The sequence below is a fragment of the Agelaius tricolor genome, unplaced genomic scaffold (assembly GCF_023055355.1).
Source record: "Agelaius tricolor isolate 1412-34295 unplaced genomic scaffold, bAgeTri1.0.p SCAF_66, whole genome shotgun sequence".
Taxonomy (NCBI): domain Eukaryota; kingdom Metazoa; phylum Chordata; class Aves; order Passeriformes; family Icteridae; genus Agelaius; species Agelaius tricolor.
This window is the reverse complement of record NW_027269326.1, coordinates 1,180,159-1,192,695: the sequence shown is the minus strand read 5'-3', so window position 1 is coordinate 1,192,695 and position 12,537 is coordinate 1,180,159. Positions and strand designations below refer to the sequence as shown.

The window sequence follows — 12,537 nt, the reverse complement described above, 5'->3', positions numbered from 1 at the left end:
CTGCGGCCCCGGGCGCTCCCGGAGGGCGCGGCGGCGGCGATGCTCGGCCGCAGCCTCCCGCCGCTCCGGCGTCCCCGCCCGCCGCTCCGCGCGGCGCCGGGGCTGCGGGGCGCGGGGCGGACGGACCGCCGGTAGCCGCCCGCCCCTACCGGTACCGGGACCCGGCCCTGCGCCCGCCGCCGCCCGCGGAGGATGCTCCGGTCCGGAGCGCGGCTCCCGCCTGCTGCCGCTGCCCCGGGGGCCGCGTCCCGGGCGGCGGCTCTCGGACCCCGCGGGGCGGGATGAGCTCCCGGCGGGGGCCCGGCGCTCCACCGACGGCCAGGGAGGAGGCGGCGGTCCCGGGGCCGCGCTCCGTGTCCGGCCGGCGCTTCTAGGCCGGTTCTGTTCTCCGCGGAGCTTCAGGCGGCCCCGGCTCCGCGTGGCCGTGGGCGCTGCCCGAGCCCCCCCCGCCCGGGGCAGGGAAGAGCCGCCGTCAGCATCCTCCGGCAAGGCCGAAAGGTGGAGCCCGGCCCGTTCCCGCAGAGCGGCTGCTCCTGCTCCCCGCGGTCCTGGCGCGGTGCCGCCGCCTGCCCCGGGGCTCCGGGGCCGGCCCCGAGCCGCCGCCCGCCGCGGCCATGCCCTCCCCCACGGACTCCAGCCGCTCGCTGACCGGCCGCAGCTCCCGCAGCCTCACCCACCTCCGCCTCCAGCGCACCTGGCTGCAGGTCCTGCTGGTCCTGGCTCTCGTGCAAGCCATCCTGGGCGTCCTCATCGTCACCTTCAGCCTGGTGGCGGCCACCATCACCCCCTCCACCAAAATCCGGCACTCGTGCCCGTCCTGGGCCGGCTTCTCGGTGAGTGCGGGGCCGAGGCGGCGCGGGGAGGGGGCTGCGCTGCCCCCCCGGGACCGAGCCCGCCGCCGGTCCCAGGGGAGGGCAGCCCCGCTGCTCCCCCACCCTCTGCCCGTTCCTGCCGCGGTGCATTGTGGGAGAATCCCAAGGGCTCCCCCAGGGTGACTCTGTGAGGGATGGGGACCCCCGGGGCGTGCGGGGGAATGTCTGGGGTCCGCAGCCACGGGCAGGGAGGGGTGTGGGGGCACCACTGTGACCACAGGGCAGGGACGGGGTGGCGATGGGGGCTCTGCTCTGTCTGCTGGGTATTGGGGTGGGGGCAGCACCCGGGGTCCTCCGTGGTGACCCTGCAGCACGGATGCTGGCCTGGGTTTGCTGCCCAGCCAGAGCAGCCCGCAGTCCCCAGGCCCTGAATCAGCAGTTTCTCCCATCTCGTGGCGCCAGGGCTGCTCCTACAGCCCCACTGCTCCCGGGCTGGCTCCAGGCCTGCAGGGACCAGGGGGCTCTGCCCGTGGGCAGGGGCTGCTCTGGCCCCTCTGCCTAACAGAGCCTTCTCCCTGTGCTCACCCCGGGGCTTGTGCACCTGCAGCTGGCACTGTCCGGGCTGGTCGGCATCGTCTCCTGGAAGCGGCCGCTCACCCTGGTGGTAGGTGTTGGGGGGACACCCTTCCGCAGGCGGGGGAGCCCAGGATGGGGAGGCCGAGCAACCCCCGTGCCCCCGGGTGCTCTGCCGGCTCCCTGCTCCGCCGGCAGCCCCTCTCCTCCCGCTGCAGATCGCCTTCTTCACGCTGCTCTCGGTGCTGGGCGTCATGCTGAGCCTCGCCGGCTCCATCCTGTCGTGCCAGAACGCGCAGCTGGTGAAGACCCTGGAGGCCTGCGAGAGGGTGAGGCCGAGCAGGGACCCCCGGGCTCATTGCTGGCTGTGGGGGGCTCTGGGGAGCTGGTGGGATGTGCTGGCGGCTCTCAGGGGATCGCCCGGCATCCAGAGCTTCCTCGCAGTGTTTCTTGTCGCCAGGAGAGGGACACGTGTGTCTGCTGCCAGGCCCGCTCGGAGCCCCCGCCCGCCTCCTGCAGCCAGCAGAGCGAGCAGCTGACCATGTTCCCCAACGCCAACTGCCGGAGCATCCGTGTGGCACTCAAGGTGGAGGAGCAGGGGGATGCAAGGGCTCCCTGGGAAGCGGCCGCACCCCCGGCCATGCTCGGCGGGCTCTGCAGCTCACCCCACTGCTCCCCAGGATCTCCTCTTCAGTGTCTGTGGCTTGACCATCTTCTCCACCATCATCTGCATGCTCTCTGCTGTCGTGTGCTGCATCCAGATCTTCTCCCTTGACATCGTCCATGTGGTGAGTGCCAGCTCTGGCCCAGGAGCAGCAGTCCCAGGCTGGGCTGGTCCCTGGGGTACCAGCCAGGTGCAGATTAAATCCCAGGATGCACATCCCTCGCTGGATCTCAGGGCAGGAGGTCTCAGGTCTCCCTTGTCCCCTCTCCCTGCAGCTGGTCCCACAGCGCTCGAGCTCTGTGACATTGGAATGCACGTCCCCACCTGACACCTTCCTGCAGAGCATGATGGACTTCGAGGAGTTTGTGCCTCCAGTGCCACCTCCCCCCTACTACCCACCTGAGTACACCTGCAGCTCTGAGACAGATGCACAGAGGTACCAGCTGGGAGCGAGGCTGGTAGGACAGGGGGGTCCGTGTGCCCCCAGGCTGGGCTTGTCCCACCCAGAGTGGCTTTTCTGCTCTTGCCTCCACAGCATCACCTACAACGGCTCCATGGACAGCCCCGTGCCTCTCTACCCAACCGATTTCCCCCCATCATACGAGACTGTGATGGGGCTGCGGGGAGACAGCCAGGTGGGGGCTGTGGGGCCGTGGGCAGGGCAGGCTGGGCAGGATGGGCTCCAGCTCAGCTGAGCTCTGTGCCTGCTGCCCCACAGGCCACCCTGTTCGACTCACAGCTGACAGAGGGCTCCCACGCCTGCACCTGCGACCGTGTCCCCTCCATCGTGCTCAGCGGGGAAGGTGAGGGCTCCTCCCCTCGGGCACGTCCGGCTCTTGCAGCAGCTCCTCAGCCGTGCCCGTCCTCTCCTCTCGCAGTCTCCATGGACAGCGGGTCCCTGATCATGTCCGAGATCATGGACATCCCCGGGGACAGCAGCCCCTCGGAGGACTCGTGCCTGCTGGAGCTGCAGGGCTCCATGCGCTCCGTGGATTACGTCCTGTTCCGCTCCATCCAGCGCAGCCGCGCCGATTACTGCCTGAGCGTGGACTGCGTGCAGTGCAGCCACCACGCCCGCAGCCCCACGCTGGCCCTGCAGGGCCCCTTCGAGGAGATGCCCCAGCCCCGCGTGCGGGGCGAACGCTCCTATTCCTGCTCCACCGCGGAGCCCGGCCCCGACGGCGGCGTCCTGGTGGGGGGAGCCGTCACCCACAGCTGCAACCGGCTGGTGGGGCCGGTGCGCTGTGCCGGGCCCTGCTTCCCCGAGGTGCGCCTCAAGGACAAGGGCTCCTCGCTGCAGGGACGCGGCGGTGGCCGCCACACGGACACCGCCACCGCCGGCCGCCCCCGGCGCAACAGCGAGACCTCGTGCCCTTCGTCCCCGGCCCCGGGGCTGGCCCCGCGCCCGCTGCTGAGGTCCCACAGTGACCCCGGCGTCCCCATGGCCGGCCGTGCTGGTAGGTGACAATGACGTCCGGGATGGGATGGGATGGGATGGGATGGGATGGGATGGGATGGGATGGGATGGGATGGGATGGGATGGGAGGGTGGCAGCAGCGTCTGTGCGGTGCGGCCGGGATGTGCCGCAAGGTTTGGCTGCGGTTTTGTGCGGCCAGGTGGGATTAGAGCCAGTCTGGGATGGAACGGGGCGAGCAGGGGAGCTCTGCTGGGCTGGGAGCAAGGGTGCTGCAGGGTTCTGCTGCCTGGGGTGTGCACGACTGCCCAGGCCTGAGGGCTCTCTCTGCTCCCGGCAGATTTCAGGGAAGTACTTTATACCAAAGCACTGGAGGACACCGTGTCTGACTCCTCCGCTGATACAGGTCAGGGCACTGGGGTGTACTGGGAGAGAAAGGGGGTGTGGGGGGTGTCTGTAGCCCTCTGGGGATTGGACTCACCCTGCTGGGGCTGGGACAGTGGGGACCAGTGGTGGGAGTGCTCTGCTGACTGGGGATGGGACACAGCAGGACCCCAGGGCTCTGAGGATAGGTCTGCTGGGAGCAGCGTCCTGGGGTGTGACAGTGGGGACAGGTCCATCAGAGCAGTGTCCTGGGCCTGACAGTGGGGACAGGTCCATCAGAGCAGTGTCCCAGGTCTGATGGGGGGGATGGACCCATCAGAACAGTCTGACAATGGGGACAGGTCCATCAGGGCAGTGTCCTGTGCCTGTCAGAGCAGTGTCCTGAGTCTGACAATGGGGACAGGTCCATCAGAGCAGTGTCCTGTGCCTGTCAGAGCAGTGTCCCAGGTCTGATGGGGGGGATGGACCCATCAGAGCAGTGTCCTGGGTCTGACAATGGGACAGGTCCATCAGGGTAGTGTCCTATGTCTGATGATGAGGACAGGACTGTCAGAGCAGTGTCCTGTACCTGTCAGAGCAGTGTCCTGGGTCTGATGGTGGGGATGGATCCATTAGAGCAGTGTCCTGTGCCTGTCAGAGCAGTGTCCTGGGTCTGACAATGGGTCAGGTCCATCAGAGCAGTGTCCCAGGTCTGATGGTGGGGATGGACCCATCAGAGCAGTGTCCCAGGTCTGACAATGGGACAGGTCCATCAGGGCAGTGTCCCAGGTCTGATGGTGGGGATGGACCCATCAGAGCAGGGTCTGACAATGGGACAGGTCCATCAGGGCAGTGTCCCTGTTCTGATGACAAGGACAGGACTGCCAGAGCAGTGTCCTGAGTGTGACAGCACCCCTCCCACAGGGCTGTGCTCCGAGGCCTGCCTGCTCCACCGTTCCCACTGTGACTCCCCGCCGCTGCTCCGGGCTGGCTCCGTGGGGAAGAACAAGCTGCCACCCTCCAAGAAGGTGCCACAGCAGCTGTCAAAGACAGCCACCCGCTCCCTGGGGGACCTCAAGGGCTACCGGGGCACCCGTGGGCTGGTGGCCAGGTTCCTGCAGAGACCCAAGCGCAGCATGGAGGTGTCTGGGCACAGCTTCCATGGGCACAAACAGGTGGGTTCTGGAAGCTACAAGGGATGGGCAACTCCTCCTTCCCAGAGAACTCCCATCCACGCTCCCCTCCCTTCTCTCCTCATCAACACCTCCACCCTGGCCCTTCCATTGTTTCCCTTCCCCTGCTGCACCCCCATTGTGTGGGCACCCTGGCTGCAGGCAGAGCGTTCTTCCTGCAGCACTGTCCTTGCCCAGCCCTTCCTGGGGGGCAGCTCCTTTTCCTTGATCCCCACTGGAGCCACAGCTGGGAAAATCATTCCTGTTGCAATGGCTTTGGCTTTGCCCCTGAGTCACTGCACCTGGAGGCAGCTGCTGGGACATCCCCACAGCTCAGCTTTACGGGAGTCCTTGCGCAGCCCGGGAGGCCTTGACGGGAACCAACCTGTCCCAAATGCCAGTGTGGGCGCGTGATGCACGCCTCTGCCATCCCTGTCACCTCTGTCCTCCTGCCCCGTGTGCTGCCTGGCTGTGCTGGAGCGTGGGGGGGATTGAGCACAGGGGGGTGAGCACGGGAGGGTGGCACAGACAGGGGTGCCATGTGCCATGGACAGGGGTGGCACAGACAGGGGTGGCATGGACATGGGTGCCATGGGCAGGGATGCCATGGGCAGGGGTGTCACCGGCAGGGTCCACGGGCAGGGGTGCCATGGACATGGGTGCCATGGGCAGGGGTGTCACGGACAGGGGTGTCACGGACAGGGGTACCATGGGCAGGGGTGCACGGGCAGGGGTGCACGGGCAGGGGTGCCATGGGCAGGGGTGCACGGGCAGGGATGCCATGGGCAGGGGTACCATGAGCAGGGGTGTCATGGCCAGGGATGTCATGGCCAGGGCTGCCATCCCTGTGGCTGCAGCCCATCCCCATGGCTTGCAGGTTCCCTGGAGTGCCTGGCCAGGTGCAGAGCGGCCCCACGAAGGGATCCACCTGCAGAGCTGCGGGGACCTGAGCTCCACCTCGTCCCTGCGGCGGCTCCTGTCCTCGCGCCGCCTGGAGCGCGGCCGCCCGCGGAGCCTCAGTGGGGCCTGCAAGGAGAGCGCGCTCTGAGGGCACGGCCGGGCAGGGACCCTCCTCCCTGGGGGGGAATCCTGCTCTGGGCTCAGCCCTGGACATTGCTCGGACATTGCTGCTGCTGCTGCCCCGGTGGGGCTGGGCCCTGCACTGCTGCCCCAGGGGTTCGGCCGGGCCCCTTCCCCAAGCAGGGCTGGGGTTCGGGGCTGGTCCCCTGGGGTGTCTGTGGGGGGCTGGGACAGCTGTGCCTGTCCCCTGCCTGTCTGGGATGGTTATGCCTGTTCCTTGCCCTATTCCTTCTTCTGGACATGCCTGTCCCTTGCCCTGTCCCTTGTGCCAGCTGTGCCTATTCCCTGGGATGGCCACGCCTGTCCCCTGCCCTGTCCCATGTTGTGGCTGTGCCTGACCCACGCACTGGCCATCCCCTGTCCCCTGTGCCAGCCGTGCCTGTAGCCTGGCATGGCCGTGTGTCCCCTGTGCCGGCCGTGCCTGTCCCCTGCCCTGGCCATGCTGTCCTTTGCCGTGTCCCTTTGGCTGGCTATGCTGGCTTGATCCTCAGTCCAGGACGACCTTGCCTGTCCCTTGTGCTGGCCCGGTCCCTGGCCTCCTGTGCCAGCGTACCCCGGAACTGCCATGCCTGTCCCTTGCTCTGTCTCCCGTGCCCGTCTCCTCTCCAGGCCCCCCGCCCTGTTCGGTGCCGGTCCCGGTGCTGGCCGTGCCCGTTCCTCCCCGCCCGGCTGCGCCCGGGCCGCGCTGCGGGGCCGGTCCCGCGGCCGCTGCCCCTCGCTAGAGACCGAATAAAGGTGGTCGCCGCCGCCCACGGGGCCGGTGTCACGGGGCGGGCGGGGCCGAACGGGGCGGGGCGGGCGGTCAGCTGACCGGTCACGGGGTGCCGGGTCCCGGTTTCCCGGTAGCGGCTCCGCGGGACGGGGCGACCGGTGCCGTCGGGGCCTGGGGAGGCAGCGGGGACCGAAACCGGGAACAGAACCGGGACGGGCACCGGCACAGGGACCGGCACGGGAACCGGGACTGGGACTGGCTGCTCTTCTCGGGGACGGGTCGGGGGGAAGCGACCCCGTTCCCACGCGGTTCTCCCGGTTCGCGGAGCCAGAACCGGAGCGGGGGAAGGGCCGGGGCCAAGCCCGCCCAGAGTCGGTGCCGCTCCTGCACCGGGTGTGGGCGGGACGAGCTGCCCGGGCTCCCTTAAAGGCAAGGCCGGCGGCGGAGCCGGTGCTGCCGGGCCGGCTCCGAGCGCACCGGGAGCGGCGGGGCCATGGGGGCGGTCGGTGCCCTGTGCTGGCGGCTGCTGCCGGTGCTGCTGGCCGTGCACCGGGCCGCAGGTGAGCGAGGGGGACCCGGGATACGCGGTGGGCCCGGGGATGGGGGTCCCGGGGCGGCCCGGAATGGGAGGGGAGGAGCTGGGAATACCTTTGGAGTCCGTGGCGGGGATGCCCGGGAGTTGTCTGGGGGTCCGTGGGCAGCGCGGGGCTCGGTGCCCGGGAGGTGCCGGCGTGTGGAGCAGGGGGGCAATGGCGTCACCCCCGGAGCAGGCGGGAGAGCTGGCAGGGACACGTCCCTGGGGCTGCCCCCACCACCCTCCGTGCCCCCCAGGCGCCCGGCCCTGCAGCCCCAAGTACTTCGGCCGTGATGCCATGGTCTGTGTCTGCAATGCCACCTACTGTGACACGCTGGACCCCCTGGTCCTGCCAGCCGCCGGCTACTACGTCAAGTACGAGAGCAGCAAGGCCGGCAAGCGGCTGGAGCGGAGCGAGGGGAAATTCCAGCACAAACTCTGCGCCCCAGGTACTGCCGCGGCCGGCAGGGATGGGATGGACCCTGCAGCAACCCACCATCATGCTGGGCTCCCCTCCCTGCAGATGTTGTCCTCAGGCTGGACACGACGCAGCGCTTCCAGAGGGTGAAGGGTTTTGGTGGCTCCATCACCGACGCAGCCGCCATCAACATCTTATCCCTGCCGGAAAGAGCACAGGATCACCTGCTGCGCTCCTACTTCTCTGAGGAGGGTAGGACGTGGGGGACACAGGTGGGATGGTGACAGGGAGTATGGACATCATGGACACCTCGTGTCCCGCTGTGCTGGCAGGGCTGGAGTACAACCTCATCCGGCTCCCCATGGCCAGCTGTGACTTCTCCCTCCATGCCTACACCTACGATGACGTCCCCTACGACTACGAGCTCACCCACTTCGCCCTGCGGGACGAGGACACCAAGCTGAAGGCGAGCGGTGGGAGGGAGCAGGGGAGGGTGGAGGGTCATGGGGGCTGAGCTGAGCTGGCCCCTCCACCTCCTCCTGCAGATCCCCCTCCTTCACCGAGCCTCAGCCATGAGCAAGCGGCCGCTGTCGCTGTACGCCAGCCCCTGGACCTCCCCCACCTGGCTGAAGACCAGCGAGTCCTACGTGGGGAAGGGGACACTGAAGGGGCAGGCAGGGGACAAGTACCACAAGACCTGGGCCAACTACTTTGTACGGTGAGGAGCTGCTGGGGCCAGGGGAGATACCCGGGGGCCTCTCAGTGGTGGCGCTGGGGACTCCTCACGGCTCGCCCCTTCCCCCCACGCCAGGTTCCTGGATGAATACGCCAAGCACAATGTGACATTCTGGGCAGTGACAGCAGAGAACGAGCCCACGGCAGGGCTGATCAACAACTACCCCTTCCAGTGCCTGGGTTTCACAGCTGAGCAGCAGAGGGACTTCATTGCTCGCGACCTGGGCCCAGCACTGGCCAACAGCTCCCACCGCCACGTCCAGCTCATCATCCTAGACGACAACCGGCTCCACCTGCCACACTGGGCCAGAGTGGTGAGTGTGGTGACCCTGGGAAGAGCCCCTGTCCTTGTGGGGGGCTTGGGTGCTCTGCCTGTGGAGGGCTGGGCCTCTGTGCCCCATGGGATTGACTCTTCTCCCTGCCAGGTCCTGGAGGATGAGCAGGCAGCTCGCTACGTCCATGGCATCGGCATCCACTGGTACCTGGACTTCATCGGCCCCATACAGGACACAGTGCTGCCCACTCATGAGCTCTTCCCTGACTACTTTATCCTGGCCACGGAGGCGTGCATCGGGGCCCATTTCTGGGAGCGGGATGTGATTCTGGGCTGCTGGGAGCGGGGCAACCAATACAGCCACAGCATCCTGACGGTGAGGCCCTTGCGTGCTGGCCCTGGGGAGGGTTGTTGGTGCTGGGCAGGCATCTGAGCTGTCCTGTTGCAGAATCTGAACCACTTTGTGGCCGGCTGGACTGACTGGAATCTGGCCCTGGATCTGGAGGGGGGCCCTAACTGGGTCAAGAACTATGTGGACAGCCCCATCATCGTGGACAGCAGTGAAGGCATCTTCTACAAGCAGCCCATGTTCTACCACATGGGGCACTTCAGGTGGGTTGGAGCCCACAACATGTGCTAAGCTGCCTTGTCCTGAGAGAAGCAAGGCAAATTTGGCTCGAGAGGAGCTCTTCTGGGGTCTCCCTGAGGTTGTTTCTCATTTGTCTGTTCAGTAAATTCATCCCCGAGGGCTCCCAGCGTGTGGGGCTCGTCGCCTCCAGAGAGTCCAAGAAGACAGCGCTGGAGTACACGGCTTTCCTGCGCCCTGATGGGGCTGTGGTTGTGGTGGTTCTGAACCGGTGGGTGATGCAGCCTGGCCCCCCTGTGTGGGACCCCTGTCCTGCCAGCTGTGTGTGGGACCCCTGTCCCATCAGCCCTGTGAGGGACCCCCGTCCTGCCACCCCTGTGAGGGACCCCTGTCCTGCCACCCCTGTGTGGGATCCCATCCTGCCAGCTGTGTGTGGGACCCCTGTCCCATTAGCCCTATGTGGGACCCCCATCCTGCCTGCCTTATGTGGGACTCTCGTCCTTCCACCCCCATGAGGGACCCCCAAGCTGCCACCTCTGTGTGGGACCTTTGTCCCATCACTCCTGTGTGGGACCCCCACCTGCCACCCCTGTATAGCACCCCCATCCTGCCAGCCCCATGTGGGATCCCGGCCCTGCCACCCCTGTATGGCATCCCCATCCTGCCAGCCCCATGTGGGATCCCGGTCCTGCCACCCCCGTGTGGGACCCCTGTCCCATCACCCCTATGTGTGACCCCCATCCTGCCAGCCCTGTATGGGACCCCATCCTGCTGGGCCCTGTGCAGGTGCTGCAGGTGTGACCACCCTGCTGTCACCCCGCAGGTCCCCCCAGGACATCACCTTTGGGCTGGCAGACACCGTGGGCCTCCTGGCGGCCGTGGCTCCGGCCAACTCCATCCAGACCTACGTGTGGCAGCGGCAGTGACGGGGCCGAGCGCCGGGGGCCAGACGCGCAGCCCCAGCTGCCCGCGGGCTCGGGCCAGGGGCAGCGTCCCCGGGGCTGTGACAGAGCCAGAGCGGGCCGGGGACGCTGAGCGTGTGCAGGAGGGCCGGGGGCACGGTGCCCCTCAGGGTGGAGACCCCACAGGCTGTGAGCGCTGTGTTCTGCTGTTCCGACATTAAACATGGATGCTGCCTTGATGTCTGCGGCTGCAAGAGAAAGCTCCGGGTCCCTCCCCCGCTCCTGGGCACTGTGGCTGGGTGCCACCCCGGCCTGGAGCCTGCTGGAGCCTGGAGAGCAGCACAGAGCAGCTGGAGCGTCGTGGGCAGCCCCCTCTCCCTGCCCTGCCCCTCTGCCCAGCTCAGCTCCCGTGGGGCTCACCCTGCTGAGACGCTCCAGGCAGGAGTCTGCTCCCAGCTCTGAGCATGCACTGCCTGGCTGGGGCTGAGCAGAGCCCAGGTGTGCTCCTGCTGCTGATGGGGACAGGTTTTAGGAGCTATCAGGTGGCTCGGGAGTCACCCTGAATGCCCTGGGTGCTGCATCAGGAGCAGGCACAAAGCACTTGGACACCCACCCTCGATGGAAGGGCTGAGCAGGGATTGCAGCCAAGCCTCAGCTTTCTGTGCTTTCCCTGCCACTCTGGAGCCACCTGCAGCCCGATGTCAGGCCAGGGGCTCTGTGGGTCACATCTGTCCCAGACCAAGGTCCTGAGGCCAGGGCTGGAGGCAGGGCCAGCTCCAGGAGCATGGCAGCATGGGGGGCTCAGGGTCCCAGCCAGCTCTAGCTGAGCCCCATCTGCTCCTGGGGCCTTTCTGGGGCAGGGAGGCTGTCCAGGCTGCAGCAGCCCTGCCTGGAGCCTCCTGTTCCCCATGGGGGCTGATCTGAGGGGTCCCCACCGTGGTGGGGAAGCTGGGGATGCACCAGGGGCTCAGCACCCACCACAGATCTGGGGTGCCTGGAGCAAGCGGGGGCAGGACCGGGAGTGGGTGCTGAGTGTGGGCGCACCCAGGAAGGAGGGAGGGAGCTGGCAGGGTGTGAGAGCAGGAGATTAGGGCAGGGAGGTCATAATTTCAGGGTGAGGAGGGCGGCGGGGATCCGTGCAGGTGGGATGTGCCCAGGGGTGCTGTCAGGACTGACAGCCGCGATGCTGCGTGGGCTGAGCACAGCCCAGGCGTGGCCGGTGAGTGACAGTGTCACCCTGGGACACTGGCACGCCACGGAGCACCAGGGATGCTGCTCGTGGGACCCCGGGAGCTGCCGCCAGAGTCCTGGCGAGAGCAGCCCGCTCCTGCCCCGAGGCTGTTTGTGTTTGTCCACAAGAGGGAAATGTTTCTCCAGGATCACGAAGCGAGCCCCATCCCCATCGCCCCGCTGCCAGCATCCCTCTCCCGCTGCAGGGCCGCTCCCCCACCTGTTCCTCGCTTACCTGCCCGGCTGCTCGCAGCTGTGGCCGGATGCTGAATCACCCCGGTGCCGCTGCGCTCGGCTCGGTGCTCAAGGACCGACTGGCTCTGGGATAAACGCAGCGGGGGCGAATCCTCCGACGTCGCTGGGCTTGGCTCTGCTCATTAATTCTTGTGCAAAGCCTTGGCTTGTGTGGGGCTCGTGGTGACTGGGGGCTGCTGGTGTCACCCTGGGTCACCCTGAGGACTGTCCCCACGTGCTCTGGGCTGGGGTCTCGCTGTTGGGAAGGAGTTGCTGTGATGCCACACTGAGGCTCTTTGGCATAAATATTAACAAAGTCGTGATCCCCTGAAAGGTGACTCAGCCCAGCTCCATGTCCCTGTGTCCCCATCCACACTGGCCTGGCTTAGGGACAAAATTCACCCTCTGGCTCCTCTGGTGGCTCCTTTGACCCCACCTCCTTGAACAAACCCACCTGAGCACTGCAAAGGGCGGTCACACCATGCCACGAGGCCCCTGCCACCCCCAGGAGCTCCCCCTCTTTAGAGATTGGCCACAAGAAGCAGCTTTATGGGCTTGGTGGCACTGCCTGGTATCTGCTGTGCCATGTGAGGCGTTGCCCGGCCCCTGGGTCTCACTTTTCCTGCTCAGCAGGGCGCTCTTATCAGCTGGTGTTGATAAGGATGAGCTCCAGCAGCCTCCGCGGTGTTTTGCTTCCAGGAGCTGTGGGACCTGAGCCAGCTGGGGGGCTGTGGGTGATGGGGGGCAGGAAGAACTGGAGCTTGGAATGGGGAAGGGTGAGTGGGGGCATCACG

General features: G+C 67.2%; 2 protein-coding genes across 5 annotated transcripts; both read left to right on the top strand.

The window, feature by feature from the left end:
- The first annotated feature begins 6 nt into the window (after window positions 1-6).
- On the top strand, window positions 7-6,828 carry ENTREP3 (endosomal transmembrane epsin interactor 3). 3 transcript variants are annotated; one of them, XM_071456907.1, is made up of 12 exons: window positions 7-833; window positions 1,420-1,476; window positions 1,604-1,714; window positions 1,846-1,971; window positions 2,066-2,173; window positions 2,325-2,485; window positions 2,585-2,684; window positions 2,768-2,852; window positions 2,928-3,506; window positions 3,801-3,869; window positions 4,751-5,001; window positions 5,876-6,828. In XM_071456907.1, exons 1-12 carry the CDS (start codon window positions 615-617, stop codon window positions 6,044-6,046), a joined length of 2,037 nt encoding a protein of 678 aa, XP_071313008.1. In that variant the 5' UTR covers window positions 7-614; the 3' UTR covers window positions 6,047-6,828. The 3 variants fall into 3 exon arrangements, with proteins under 3 accessions (XP_071313008.1, XP_071313010.1, XP_071313009.1); XM_071456908.1 differs by having other exon boundaries at window positions 9-833; window positions 3,804-3,869; XM_071456909.1 differs by lacking the exon at window positions 3,801-3,869.
- A 310-nt stretch (window positions 6,829-7,138) lies between these two features.
- LOC139605448 (lysosomal acid glucosylceramidase-like) lies at window positions 7,139-10,518 on the top strand. 2 transcript variants are annotated; one of them, XM_071456913.1, is made up of 10 exons: window positions 7,139-7,350; window positions 7,622-7,813; window positions 7,888-8,034; window positions 8,115-8,248; window positions 8,328-8,500; window positions 8,594-8,831; window positions 8,943-9,167; window positions 9,240-9,403; window positions 9,523-9,648; window positions 10,201-10,518. In XM_071456913.1, exons 1-10 carry the CDS (start codon window positions 7,284-7,286, stop codon window positions 10,301-10,303), a joined length of 1,569 nt encoding a protein of 522 aa, XP_071313014.1. In that variant the 5' UTR covers window positions 7,139-7,283; the 3' UTR covers window positions 10,304-10,518. The 2 variants fall into 2 exon arrangements, with proteins under 2 accessions (XP_071313014.1, XP_071313013.1); XM_071456912.1 differs by lacking the exon at window positions 7,139-7,350 and having other exon boundaries at window positions 7,371-7,813.
- Window positions 10,519-12,537: the final 2,019 nt, after the last annotated feature.

Coding starts and splice junctions, on each gene's coding strand:
- ENTREP3 (XM_071456907.1), top strand. CDS start 615: ATGCCCTCCCCCACGGACTCCAGCCGCTCGCTGACCGGCCGCAGCTCC. Junction 2,486..2,584: donor TCTGAGACAGATGCACAGAG/GTACCAGCTGGG, acceptor TTGCCTCCACAG/CATCACCTACAACGGCTCCA. Junction 3,507..3,800: donor CCCCATGGCCGGCCGTGCTG/GTAGGTGACAAT, acceptor CTCTGCTCCCGG/CAGATTTCAGGGAAGTACTT.
- LOC139605448 (XM_071456912.1), top strand. CDS start 7,390: ATGGGGGTCCCGGGGCGGCCCGGAATGGGAGGGGAGGAGCTGGGAATA. Junction 8,501..8,593: donor TGGGCCAACTACTTTGTACG/GTGAGGAGCTGC, acceptor CCCCCACGCCAG/GTTCCTGGATGAATACGCCA. Junction 8,832..8,942: donor TGCCACACTGGGCCAGAGTG/GTGAGTGTGGTG, acceptor TCTCCCTGCCAG/GTCCTGGAGGATGAGCAGGC.